Here is a 14197-nt window from a genome sequence, read left to right as displayed (position 1 = left end):
AATTGATGTTGTTACACTGAGCCGATCCTAAACTCCTTTATGACTCAAGTTCATCAGATTGTAATCCACCGATGAAACCAAAGAATTTAGACAAGAGCAGGTTTATGACCATTTTAATAACCTTCAACTCTTTTGTAACATAACAGTATTCTGTCCTTTACACTGTGTTGCCTCTATTGGGTTGTTTTCAGAATTGAAGTTTAATGAAAAATTTTAAGAACATTAGGTATGTAATAAAAGCAATATCTGGCATCACAGATAACTCTTGTTGATAGGGTGGATTTACGCATCCACTTGTGTGTTAGGCATACAAATGGATACTTTCATTCATACAACATTTTGTTTTTATCTGCATCATCAAATGATATCATTCAACTGCTCAAGTTCACTTTTGATCTGGATCTGAAATTCAATATGGCTGTCTGTGGCCATCTTAGATTTTGGTAATTTAACTGGTTTCCATGGATAACTCCTGAAGAAATGCTTGATGATAAAACTTCTTACAAATATGTGCTCAATTTTTATTCCGGGATTATCTAAAATTCAGTTGAAGTTGAAAAAGACTTCAAATAAAATGTTGCTTGATCATTACCTGATGTAAAAATAACAGAAGCATAACTCTGTGTGCAGTCAATGAAATAAATTTATTTTCAATGAAATATTTCAAATCAGATGACATTGAAAATCCAACATATCATTGCATATTCTGTTGCACAACCATCACATGTGTAATTTCAGTCAAAGAGACATAAGCTTATCAGCAAGTTGTTTTGTGACACATAATTATAAGCATGGCTGAAAATACAATTGTGAATGACTTGACAATCAAAACCATTGACAGACTCGAGTACATGTATAACTATATGGATGACCAGAGTGATGATATTTTTCTGAAATTTTAAGATTTCATGTTTTTCAAGTATTTTCGAATCAGCATTGCACCATAGATGGCATACAATGATGTCAGCCTATGTACTTTAGCTTATTATATTCTGAATGGTTGGATGCAAGTTGTTCATTTATGAAATGAGAGTGGAGCTTGTGGTCTGAAGATTTTTCTGGCAGCATTGCTTTCTCAAGCAATGAGTTGGAAGACCTGCATCAAATATTGACTGGTCCAATATGCTTTACCACTAAAAACACAGTCAGTTAGTGCAACTGGAAATGCCCCAGCTAAAACATTGTACAGGTAAGGGACATAACTCTAGTGCCTCAACTGATCCTACACCATCTCCCAACACCACAATCTTGTTGGGCAGCTCTGAATGGAGACGTCTGTCGTGTTTAATCATTAAGTAAAATGAAACAGCATTGTTTTACTACATCAACTGTTTAATAAGTTAGTTTTAGTCTTTGTGTTCGGGATGGTTCTTTTACTCTTGAGGCGTCGGACAGATTCTCGGAGGTGTTTAGGCTGAATGGGTCCTGTCTCTCCCCATTGTTTCATCACATCAAGTGCTGTAAGGTAAAACAAAATGAAGTTAAATTAAAACTGACTACTTTCAGATTCTTAGTTTCAATGAAACATATATTCTTTTTCGCTACACCGAATGCACCATACATATATGTATCATTGTACGATGAACTAGGATACCTCTATGTCAGCAAAGGCCTCACTTTTCACCTGACCATACTCCACTATGATCTATTAACTTTTAGTAACAGTGACCTTGACATTATATTTTTTAGCTCACCTGCCCAAAGGAATGAAAGGATTGGTTCCATATTTGGTCTGAAGCATTCTTGGGTGAAGGGGAACCAATTTTGTATAAATGGTGGGTGTGGCCCCCCTGGGGGCTAAGGGGCGGGGCCCAATAGGGGAAATATAGCAAATTCTTTAAAATCCTTGTTCTTCTGTAGGAATGAAGGGATTTGTTCCATATTTAGTCTGAAGAATCCTTGGGTGAAGAGGAACCAATTGTGTATAAATGGTGGGTCTGGCCCCCCTGGGGGCTGAGGGGCGGACCAAATAGGGGAAATATAGCAAATTATTCATTAAAATCCTTCTCATTCTGTCGGAACGAAAGGATTTGGTCCATAATTTGTGTGGAGTATCCTTGGGTAAAGGGGAACACATTTTGTATACACGGTGGTTGTGGCCCAACTGGAACCTAAGGGGCAGGCCGTATAGGGGAAATAGAGGTAAAACTTTTAAAATCCTTCTTCGACCATCTGGATAAAGGGATTTTATCCTAATTTGGTCTGGAGGATCCTATGGCCAAGTGGACTCAATTTTTTATCAGCAGTGGGTGTGGTCTCCCAGGGGGCAGAAGGACAGGGCCCAATAGGGGAAATAGAGGTAAATCTTTAACATCCTTCTTCTACCATAGGGATGAAGGGATTTCTTCCCAATTTGGTCTGGAGGATCTTGGGCAAAAGGGACTCAATTTTGTATAAACAGTGAGTGTGGCCCCCCTGGCGGCAGATTGGCAGGGCCCAATAGGGTAATTAGAGGTAAAACCTTTAAAATCCTTCTTCTATCATAGGGATTCAGGGATTTTATCCTAATTCAGTCTGGGGCATCCTTGGGCCAAGGTGACTCAATTTTGTATAAGCAGTGGTTGTCGTCTCCCAGTGGGCAGAAGGGCAGGGCCCAATAGGAGAAATAGAGGTAAAACCTTTAAAATCCTTCTTCTACCATCAGGATTAAGGGATTTTATCCTTATTTAGTCTGGAGCATCATTGGGCCAAGGGGACTTAATTTTGCATAAACAATGGGTATGACCCCCCTAGGGGCATATGGGTGGGGCTCTGTTTGAAGTTTGTTCTCGCTATATCTCAAGGACTGGATGGATCTTTCTGAAATTTTCCTACAACACCTACTATTGAGTGCTATTTCTTTACTTCATACCAATTATTTTAAACACATTCAGGTGAGCAATACAGGCCCTCTGGGCCTCTTGTTTGATTTCCTACTGCATAACTACTTATTACAGATACCACGTCAAATTTCAGAAAGATCTTTCTTTAGGATTCTGAGATAATCATTGGAAACTGAAGTGTGGACAAACAGACACTGTGATTACTAGAGGGTATCCACATCAAATGTGAATGCAGCAGAAACAGATTTAAAAGCCAGAAACTGGTAGACTTTCAGTCCAAATCCAAGAATTTTTCACAATGCACCAGTTTACAAGCAAATGGATATAATTTGTCAGGAATGGAAAAGGTGGGAGTGTCTTACTATACATAACAATGCTTAAATATGGCATAAACGACTCACCTTCCTCCACTACCTCTCCGACGAACACCTTGGCGATACCGGACATGGCGATCACAACATTCTGGGCCACACCTGACCGTGTGATGGACTGCATCAGCTGGAATGTCAACAAAGATTCAATAAAATAGGGAAAATGAAGAACAATGGTGACTGATCAAGTGCATTTCCCAACCTTGTTAGATATCAAAAAAAATATAGCTCACTTACCCGATTATGCCATGGCGTAGCGTCCGTCCGTCAACACTACTAGTCCTGAACGGACAAGTATACTTTGACTAAATTTGATCTGGAGCATCAATAGGCCAAGGGGACTCAATTTTGTGTAAACAGTGGGTTAGTCCCCCCTGGGGGCAGAGGGGTGGGGCCAAATAGGGGAAAAAGAGGTAAAACCTTTAAAATCCTTCTTCTAAAGTAGGGATTAAGGGATTTTATCCCAATTTAGTCTTGGGCATCCTTGGGCCAAGGGGACTCAATTTTGTATAAACAGTGGGTGTGCCCCCCTGGGGGCAGAGGGGGCATAGACGTAAAACCTTTAAAATCCTTGTTCTATTGTAGAGAAAACGGGATTTTATCCTAATTTAGTCTTAAGCATTCATGGGCGAAGGGCATTTATTTTTGTATAAACAGTAGGTGTGCCCCCCTCCCTCCTGGGGGCAGAGGGGCAGGACCAAATAGGGGAAATAGAGGAAAAACCTTTAAAATCCTTCTTCTATCGTAGGGATTAAGGGATTTTATCCTAATTTAATTTTGTCTGAAGCATCTTTGTGCCAAGGGAAACCAATATTGTATAAACGGTGGGTCTGGGGTCAGATGGGCCGGGCCCAGTAGTAGAAACTTAGCAAATTCTTCAAATTTTTCCTTTTCCTGTAGGAATGACAGGATTTTGTCCAATTGCATATAAATATAAACCCTGACTAACCATGTAATACATGTACAGCAACATCTGGCTATTTCAACTTCAATTTTGCTAACATTTCCATTTCTGGGCCTCTTGTTTACACATAAATTTTATTGATATAAATATAACTTTCCCAAAAATGTTTAAAATATCTATAAAAGGTAAGATATACACTAAAGCAACCCAGATGTTCATTCGTGATTCTATGCTACCAACCCACATTAGTTTGAGCCAGTGTAGGCAAACAATATATATCCACTGAGAAATATTGATATACAAAGCAGTCAATACAGAATCTTTACATAATATCAACTAGAGAAACTGTGAGTGAGCTTACACAGATCGTCCCTTTGCTGACAAGGTTTCTGAAACAGAAATTTAAAGTTCCAAGGGCCATAACTCCAGGAAATATAGTCGAATCACAAATTCCTTTCTTCATGCACATCTGCATATGTATGATGTACTTTCACTGTCTCAAGTTACAAAAGAAATCCAGGGCAATGCACAGATGGACAGACAAGGTGATTCCTATATACCCCCCCCCCCCTTTCACTAAGGGTATAATAAAGACAATACAAATAAATGGTAAAGGAAAGCTACTCACTCTCTTTACAGCAGCTTTTGGGAATGCTGCTCTCCGATACATCTCATAGCGGTTTAGTTGTTCCTCGGTAAAATTTGAAACCAGTACTCTGAAGAAAAAAGATGAAAAAATATTTATAATGTTCCAAATGAGTGTGAATCATTGCTTACTTAAAATTAAAATTAAAATAAAGCATCCTTAGACCTTCTATCCTTGGAAAGTATTTGAATCTTGGACATCTGGGTCTGAAGGAGGAGATTTTTGAATTTTTAGCAAATTTTTCCTCTCCCTTGGTACCACAGAATTTAACCCTTTCAACATTGTAGACCAAAATGGACTCCTCCAGATCAATGCAGAGTCCACTAAAGTTTCATAGGGGTGAAAAGGTTAAAAATACTTATTTGTTTTTTTTTACTGTGAAAATGTCCTGTAAAATTCTTGGTGTTGCAGCTTCGCTCAATAACAGACGAAGGTGACCTCAAAACATTTTTTGATTTTTCACTCTTTAAACAGGTTGGGCACGACTCCACCATGTTGTTAACTGTCATTCATAATGGTACCATTCCCTCACCTAAGTCACCTACACTGTCAAAATACGTTAGTAATGCTGCCTGTGCTTTTAGTTTATTTGACTGGCAGAAAGCAGTATATTTATAACCTTTGATGCTGGGGAACAGGAATCAGTACAAGTACTTCATGTGATCATAATCTTACCCATTACCAAATGTTTTGCTTAAACACTTCTTTTCTTTTTTTAGCTCAAGGTGACGTGATCTGCTCAATCCCTGATTCAGTTCTTTAATTTTCTTTTTCCCCCCATAAAATATCACAACTAATCTCCATTGCTATCAATCCCCTATCTTAAATTCAACTTTTGTTTCAGGATGGTCAATTATCCAATAAAAAAAAAGAACACCATAACTTAATTTTATAATACCTACAAAAAATACTAGTGCTATATATATATACTCCTTTTGCCTATTCATGTCTAGGCCTACACCTCTATAGCAGTTTCATCCCCTTATAGCTACAGGCTGCAAAATCTAACTATTTTTTATAACTTCGATGTTTTTTTTAAAATTATTAATACATTAAATATACATACATGTAACTATTTTATCATATCATAATATAATGCAGTGTATCTGTGTGCTGGTATGACCTAATGCAGCAAGGGGCATGTGATAAAACAATGTTCAAATTGGTTAATTCCTCACTGTGTGATTACACTCTCTAAACAAAATGTATGAAAAATCATCTGGCAAGTGTTTACTCGTAAAACGTCTTGCATACATGTATCAGCAACCTTTCTACAACACAGGTGAGATATTGCTACTTGTATGCACGAATGCTATGGATATGATACTGATATATACTGATACATTAACTTTAGCCCAAGTTTCCTCTGGCTCTGACACCAGACTTAGACATTTTGACAGATAAATGTCTGGTGTGGGTCCAGAGCACAATACTTGATGAAAATGTGGAATTCTCTGACAAAGATTGGTATCGGAGATTTTTGAGGTGCTGACAATGAAAATCTACTATGACACAACACACACCTAACAAATTATATTGATAAATGGGCTATCTATTGATCCAAATCTGCCCTTATTTTAACAGATCTGCTTCATCCCATCAGTAGAGTCCTCTATTTTTAATCGTTCATGTGGGAAATTTTGAACAATTGAAAATCGAGGACTCTACTGGCAGAATTTACTGACGAAATAAGCCATTTATCAATATATGCGAGGTATCTGTTGTAACATAGTAGATTGTTGTTTGTCAGCACCTCACAAATCTTTTCCATACCAAACGGTGTCGGAGAATATAGTAGTGCGCTCTGGCCCCACACCAGACATTTATCTGTCAAAATGTCTGGTGTCGTCGGGTCCAGAGGAAACAGTTGTAAATATTACTGACTGCATTTTCAATCTTTCTTCTTCTTGTTTTTCTCTTTTGTGTCGATATACTCTGATTTCTTCTTCTGTTGGTTCATATTTTCGTTTTCTGTCGGGAGATTCGCTGGCTGCTTTGCTGGAACCACTTGTTTTTCTCTCCCTTTGACTGTCACTGTGTGTTGATGGACCAGGGATGCTGTGAGATGATTTGGATTTTTCAGGGCTCGTATCGCTTTCCGATTCAGAATGTCCAGAATGTTCATTTATGTGATCACTCTCACCCTTTTCACTAGCAGGAGATTTTGATGGGTCTTTCGAAGGTGATATACTGTCATCAAAGCTTGTTGAAGCCTTCTCAGGTGTGTTTGCACTCATTTTTAATCCGGAAGTGCAAAATATTATAAATCAACGTGATTCGGGTGCTTTATATTCATATGAGGAACTCTTAAATCTAAAGCGTTTTTAAGATGTGATACATTTCGGGTTTTCTCAGGTGCTTTTGAGTGGAAAACAAGAATATTTGCATGCTAATAATGCAGTGTTTGCTGATAAACATTTGAAAATAAAAACTCGGAAGCAATTTAAAGGCATTTATTATAAAAGTATTAATGAAAATAGACGATGACACCTCCGTTTCCAAAACATCCAAAAATAATCATGAAATCAGATCGCGTATTAATTTTTGTCCTCAGACATAAACAAAGACTTCATATGAATTAAAAATTGCCGTGACTTTTACTTTCACTTACAAAATATAAGACAATTTGTCACTAGCGTTACAATGTGTCTAGACATAGGCAACTTATCGGTGAATCTTTGGAAATATCGAGTACTATTTTATGAGCAGATCTGCCGATTGCGGAGGAGCACATTTCCGCTTCGTGAGTTCACGGTCATCCGAAATCGCGACTGAGCAAGGAAACAACTCGTAAACGTTAAAATAGAGTTTGGATGTAGTAACAACTTAACCGCTGCAATTTGGAGACTCAAGAATAAACTCCTTAAGGCCAGGGTAAGAATTTTATTACAAATCGAGTGAAAATCTGAGGAATATTTCCATTTGTTTCTGCTTTGTTGTGACAATATATAGGCCTACAACTCGTGTGTTCGGTGACCTCGATCGTCATGTGAAACGAGCTACAGAATTAAAACCATTTCAAATCCATTTCCTAATAGCAAGATCATGATATCTGAAGGTGAAATTCGGATCACTGTATTGAAAACACCTAGTTGATCGTGATTTTAGGCTATGTCATATTTTTGTAATGACACATACGCCATAATAAATCTGTACAGTAGGTTTCACATTGATGATATGACCTAGTGTCAGGCTGTCAGCTATTATGGATTTCTTTCTGAGACAAAACTATGTTATTTGAATAAATGTTCGATTTCTATAATGGTATATTTCACCGATCAGGTTAATGATAAATTAAATTATGGGGCGAAGACATTTCGGTACTCGGTTATTTCAGTAAGGAGATGTTTCGGTACATGTTAAAACAATTTTGGTACTTTCCAACAGCCACTTCAGTATTATTAAAATACGATTTCAGCACAGGAACGAGCATTTCATCTTGTTTGCTTCTCGTGTCCTGTATGTTGCTGGTATATATATCTTACATTCTTCAGCACTTTTCATCCTATTAAACAGTACCGAAACTTCCTATTCTTTGGTACTGAAATTACCAGGTGCCAAAACATCTAAACGTCAATAGTACGTTTATGGTGTTAGTGGAGGTGTCAAGATGATGGATTTTAGGTTCTTGTAACAAAACCTAGACACACTTGCTTACCCGTGCTCAATATCTGTTGACCTTTTTACCAAAAATGTGGCAGACACATACCCAATAACCCATCTTTTGGTGGAGTCATACAGCACTGATCTTTCAATTGAAACCATGAAAAATGGGGGAAATAAGAACTACACAAGGCTGTATATAATAACTTTTCTATGATGTACTGATTTACAGACATCTTGAAATTATCACAATTGTGAGGAAGCTAGTGTACAATGCGCCATGTAAAGAAGACTAGTTATCTTGAAACCTGTACCGTCCAGTAAGTCCAATGTGGTTATATATTCCAGTGTAAGGAGACAATATACTACTACATTTCGTTTACTTCTACCGTTAACTGATCATGACCTGCAGTACTTCATTAAGATGAAGTTGAAGATCATGTCAAAGTTGTATTGTAATTTTCGTGATAACTACCACACTTGAAGTAAGCATACACATGTTCAGCAATCCATGAATGATTTTAAAAGTGCAATGATATTTCAATTTTGTGATTTTATCCTAAAGAATGATATCACAGTTCACCTGACATCTAAATAAACAGAAACCTGCATGAGTTTCTTCAATGTTGGAATATTTTGGTTCTTTGCCTCTCCTCTGGATATACCTTAAGTTATGCAGGGCGATTGAGTAAAAATGGATACATTAGGTCCTAGCTAGATTCAATCACAACAGGCGAAGGAGCCAGGTAGTTCTTGTAGCTAGTTAGAAGTGAATGAATCATTTTTTTTCACACATTTTGTTTTATTACATTCTCTCTTTTCAAAATACAAATTTCCCTGTATATATACAAGTAGTTTGAGTTAATTGTAGAAAACTTTGCATCTTTCATCATTGATGCATAATGGAAGCATGAACTCATCAAGAAGCTTCTCTATCTATTTCTTCTCATCTTTTTGTATTACATTGGGGACCTTTTTGTCACATTTCGTGAAAATCGTTCATCGTCTTCTGATATCATAAAGAGCACCAGAACCTTCTGAAAGAATTCAAGTATAATTACAGTACAGTTTACAATAAGAATGATCGATTGAGCTCAACATTTTTTATGAAGCCGCTTGAAATCCTTTTCCAGCAAAGTATTGTAACAGCAGACATACTTATTATTTGGATTTTATTTACATTTGTAATACGACACTCACCTATCAAATTTGCCTGGCTTCCACAAAACCCCCATTGTGAAAACATTGTGTACAGACTTTATCCAAACCTGAATGCTAAACCTTCGAGACACAAGAATGGAACATTTCCGGAAATAAGGAGATACTAATATGAGCAAGGAGATGGGTGATTCAAGGTGATGTTGACGGAATGCGGGAGATTTGTATGACCCACGCGGGTAATGAGTTGGTCGCGGGTGATATGTTAATTTTGCGGGTAAGTTTTGCAGGTCTAACCCGCAAGATGCGGGTCATTTAGCAGGTATGGGTTTGGAAGATGACACCCATACCTTTTCACATCCAATCAATTCTGATACTGTCAATCAAATCTTTGTATTTGGGGAAAGGTGAGATTGCTATCCAATGCACCATCCAACCACTTACTTCTGAATGACACAAAAATAATACAAAATTGACATAAAAATACTATCAATATGGCAAAAATAGAATACTTGTAAGAAAGACATGCACAAATTTTCCAAGGTGGTTACACTTCCATCAAAAGTTGGATATATATAGTACAACTTTTCCAAGGTGGGTTCAGAAGTTGGGTATAATACACTTCTTGGATTGTGTACAAAATCACCAAGGTTACAGCTTGGTTAGAGTACAAACTGATTTTGTTATAAGTTAACCAGCTCATCATTTCAGTGGCATGTTAACTTTTCATGACAAGCATGTTGCAAGACATGTGAAGCCCAATAAAGTGTTACAGAGTTCTCTGGTCAAACAAAACATGTTCATCTTTTGACAGTCTATTCTGATATGTACGAGGCCTGCGTACGTGGGGCAGATGCCTGGTACTAGATGTTGTAAGGTCAATGCTTTTTCCTCAGGTTCTCCGGTTTTCCTTCACCCCAAAACCTGGCACTTCCTTAAATGACCAAAGCTGTTAACAGGAGAGGCAAAGCACAAAAGAACCAAACCAAACTGATTTCTATGTGAGATATTATTCAGTTTCATATTAAACAAAATGACAGACTATGGCCTATGTAATGATAATTTGAACCCTTATCTTAAGAATACTTTGGCAGTCTAAAGAAAATATAGCAGGGGGGATGATTTTAGGATAGTGTTAAAGACACAAGCACCAGCACTGGCATCGTCAGATACACTGGGTGATATATATATCGGGCAATGATTTATAGACAAAATTATTTTTCTCGTTTTAACATTTCAAACGAATGATCTGCATACAAAATATTGGATCAAAACAGTATGTGTTTACAATTCAAATAGGTTAGACAGCATATTTAATTCTAGTTCAAACTGACTTGGAAGTTAATATCATACATGTGTATCATAAGGAGACAAAATACACATTATTTAGCTGTAAAGTCGGCATCTGTATTTTGCTACCTGTAATTGCAGTTACGGGTTGATACCTGTTATTGCAGATTTGTTACGGGTATCTGCTTGAGGACTGCGAGTGTGCCACTTTTATTTTATCACCCGCATGGTAATAGGATAAAACTGGCTACAGGCTTAAACTGAACATAAATGCAGATTGAAAGATCAGATAACGTGTTCATCTGTATAAACAGGTGACATATCAGATTTTTGGACGATATGCTGGTGGTCAGTGTACATGATTGCAGCCTACATTTGTATCAAACTGGTTGACTTTATCACCTGTGTTAGGTATAATCATTGCCTCTAGTTTGTAAACTGAACAGTTGTTTATATATAATGTATATATCTTATACACCTAAATAAAGCCCTGACATAAACCTGTGCAGCTTTAAGTTTAACTGTCCCTGTACTTCATTGTAACGTTATTCAATGCTTTGGTTTTAATGTTTTTCCCTAGGCTTTATATGACTATCCTCTGTCTACTGATCTGGAAACACAGATATTGGCTTGACAGTTGATATAAAACGGGTACTAATCCATGCGATGTGTTTGCTAGATGTCCCTTTGTTTTGAGATCTATAATAAGTTTCTAAAAACAATTCATAGCCTTGCTTTGTTTAGCATGGTCACCTAACACAAAAGAGATTATAACCTTCTGTCATAATGTGGAGTTAGGTTTTTGTTATTAGGTTGAGTCTGTGTTAACATTTTGAAGATCTTTCTAGCTCTGTAGACTAGTACATATCTACCCAAATACTTGACTTGTATAGATCATCTACCCAAATACTTGACTTTTATAGATCTCTAAAGCTTTTACTGTTCCTAACTTCTTAATCATGGCTTTCCTCTGACCCTCAGCATTAGTGATATTTGAAGTCTAATCCAATTTCCCCCAGAAATTTGAAGAGTCGAACCACATGTTCTTTAAAACTTGAGAGTCAAGAGCTTAATATTTCTAATTTTTCTGCTTATCAAATCTTCCACTTTTTTGATGGATTTTTCCCTGAAAGAAACATTGGTGACATGCTAATAAAAGCGGTGATGTTCTGTCTTTTTGCCTGACCTTTGTACTAAATATTCTGAGCCTAGGCTATATACTGACAGTTTTGACAGGGTATACAAATTATTTTTTCATCTAATAGCCCAGGGCTAGTAGCTAGACCTATGTTTAGTATAAGTCTGAGCCATTTTCTTTGTATATAAGTGAGACAATGTTCTTGCTAGGGAGTCTTTGTACCATTTCACATCCAACCACACATGATTGTGTCAAAGCACACAAGTGTTTTCTGCAAAGCAACATTTTGTCAGGTGTCAGTCAGGACTCGAGGAAACAAGATTTGGAAATACTGCTCTATAATGTTACTTAGGTCTCCAGGAAATTTAAAAGTACTGGATTCATCCTACAATAAGTCAAAATATGTGAGTGGGCTTATTTGAGGACAATGAAATTGCATAGTTGGAATCAAATCACCCTGCATCCGTGGTCTGCTGTCCGTCATCCGTCCTTAAACAATTCTTGTTATCAGAGGTATCTTTCTCAAATTTTATATGTTGGTTCCCCTTGGTTCTAAGCAGTGCAGGGCAACTTTTGAGACTGTTAGGATAAACAACATGGCCAACAGGTAGCCATCTTGAATTTTGATTGTGAAAGATTGTTATCGTTATTTCTCGGGAAGTACCAGAGGCATCTTTCTCAAAATTGATTTGTAGGTTCTACTTGGTCCTTAGCTGTGCAGGGCAACTTTTGAGACTGATCGGATAAACAACATGGCCGACAGGAAGACATCTTGGATTTTGATTGTGAAAGTTTGTTATCGTTATTTCTTGGGAAGTACCAAAGGGATCTTTCTCAAATTTGATATGTAGTTTTCCCTTGGTCCCAAGCGGTGCAGTGCAACCTTTGAAACTGATCGGATAAATAACATGGCCGACAGGCAGCCATCTTCGATTTTGATAGTGAAAGTTTGTTATCGCAATTTCTCGGGAAGTACATGAGGGATCTTTCTCAAATTTTACATGTAGGTTTCCCTTGTTCCCTTGTTGAAGCAATGCCTGAAATGGACCGTCGACTGCTCGCCAATGGCGGTTAAAGTCTTGCTTGAGTGACCCAAAGTTGTCAAAAGTGAGGTAGTCGCTGTCCCAACAAAAATAGTTTGGGCAACTGTTGAAAAATTAATGAATAAAAGAAATTATAGTCCCTTCCACATTAATTGGGGGGCAGTACCTTTTTCAGTTGTCATTACTTCAATTTGAATCGCCCTGTCCATGAAAATGTGATGATATTTTTTTCAGATTTTCTATATAAATACTGCCAGGGTGTCTTCTTTGAGGTGTGAGTTTTGTGTAAGACCTGAATGGATTGGATCATGCATGTCAGGTTTTAACTAGGGTTGAAGAATTAAAAATATAATGTTTTACATATTACAAACATTGTCATGTTATATGTAATTTAAATGTGCTGAAGCATTGTGTTAAATGCTGTGGAATTATTTCTTGCCAAAATTATTTGGGCCACCAATGTCATTTTGACCAGTGTTTCAAATTTTTTTACTCGCCCAAAAAAATGTTTTTGGGCCAGCCAATGCAGGTTCCCCACTATCCTTTATTGTTCATGTTTACTTTTGAAACTGATCAGTTAAACAAAATGGCCTACCGACAGCCATCTATGATATTTGACATTGAAGGTTTGTTAGTACTATTTCTCAGGAATAACTTGAGGGATCTTTCTCAAATTTGATATGTAGGTTCCCCTTGATCCCTCATTGTGCATGTTATATTTTGAGACTGATTATAAAAACAAAATAACTAAAGGAAGAACTAAACAGATCTTTCTCATATTGCAATGATTGATTCCATTTCTTTCACATTAAGTACTGTACTAAATAACTAGTAAATATGTGAAATGACAAACTCACTTTGAAGGTTGGCTTTCAGACACATCAGTATTATGTTTAGATCAAAAGTTACCTCAAGGTGCATTTACTGTTAACATGACTCGATTAAACAGATTAGAGGAAAGAAGAGAAAAGATAGAACTGACAATGAACTAATGAAGATGGTACAATGGTGGGTGCCAAGATCCCTCTTGGATCTCTTGTTACTAAACTGCATTATATATTGATGGGCTTATTACAGAGCATGTGCTTATTACAGGATAAATACAAAACTCTTCATATACGACCATGATCACACTTAACCATGCAAACACAATCAGGGTCATACATGTAACCATATACCATCATACTTTTATCCACAATTAATAATTATCACAACTAGTCAT

General features: G+C 37.1%; 2 protein-coding genes across 2 annotated transcripts in view; one reads left to right on the top strand and one right to left on the bottom strand.

Annotated features, from left to right (window-relative positions):
• Positions 1-625: 625 nt before the first annotated feature.
• Positions 626-7001, bottom strand: LOC110450037 (transcription initiation factor TFIID subunit 11-like). The gene is made up of 4 exons (XM_021497257.1): positions 6628-7001; positions 4726-4813; positions 3224-3320; positions 626-1458 (listed from the first exon to the last, which is right to left on the bottom strand). Exons 1-4 carry the CDS (start codon positions 6978-6980, stop codon positions 1325-1327), a joined length of 672 nt encoding a protein of 223 aa, XP_021352932.1. The 5' UTR covers positions 6981-7001; the 3' UTR covers positions 626-1324.
• Positions 7002-7467: 466 nt separating this feature from the next.
• Positions 7468-14197, top strand: part of LOC110450036 (serine/threonine-protein kinase tricorner-like) — an 87893-nt gene continuing 81163 nt past the window's right edge. Inside the window, exon 1 of the mRNA XM_021497253.1 lies at positions 7468-7617. The gene's annotated coding sequence lies outside the window, so the exon portion shown is untranslated. The remainder of the gene's footprint in view (positions 7618-14197) is intronic.

This window comes from Mizuhopecten yessoensis, unplaced genomic scaffold, assembly GCF_002113885.1.
Source record: "Mizuhopecten yessoensis strain PY_sf001 unplaced genomic scaffold, ASM211388v2 scaffold4947, whole genome shotgun sequence".
Classification (NCBI taxonomy): domain Eukaryota; kingdom Metazoa; phylum Mollusca; class Bivalvia; order Pectinida; family Pectinidae; genus Mizuhopecten; species Mizuhopecten yessoensis.
Note: the sequence above shows the minus strand (reverse complement) of the source record. Positions and strands in the feature narration are given on the sequence as shown.

What these genes read in the sequence shown, in the direction of transcription:
- LOC110450037 (XM_021497257.1), bottom strand. Translation starts at nt 6,980, where the DNA reads ATGAGTGCAAACACACCTGAGAAGGCTTCAACAAGCTTTGATGACAGT. An exon ending in CAAAAGCTGCTGTAAAGAGA is followed by an intron (nt 3,321 to 4,725) that starts GTGAGTAGCTTT and finishes TTGACATTCCAG; the next exon opens with CTGATGCAGTCCATCACACG. An exon ending in CGGAGAGGTAGTGGAGGAAG is followed by an intron (nt 1,459 to 3,223) that starts GTGAGTCGTTTA and finishes TTTACCTTACAG; the next exon opens with CACTTGATGTGATGAAACAA.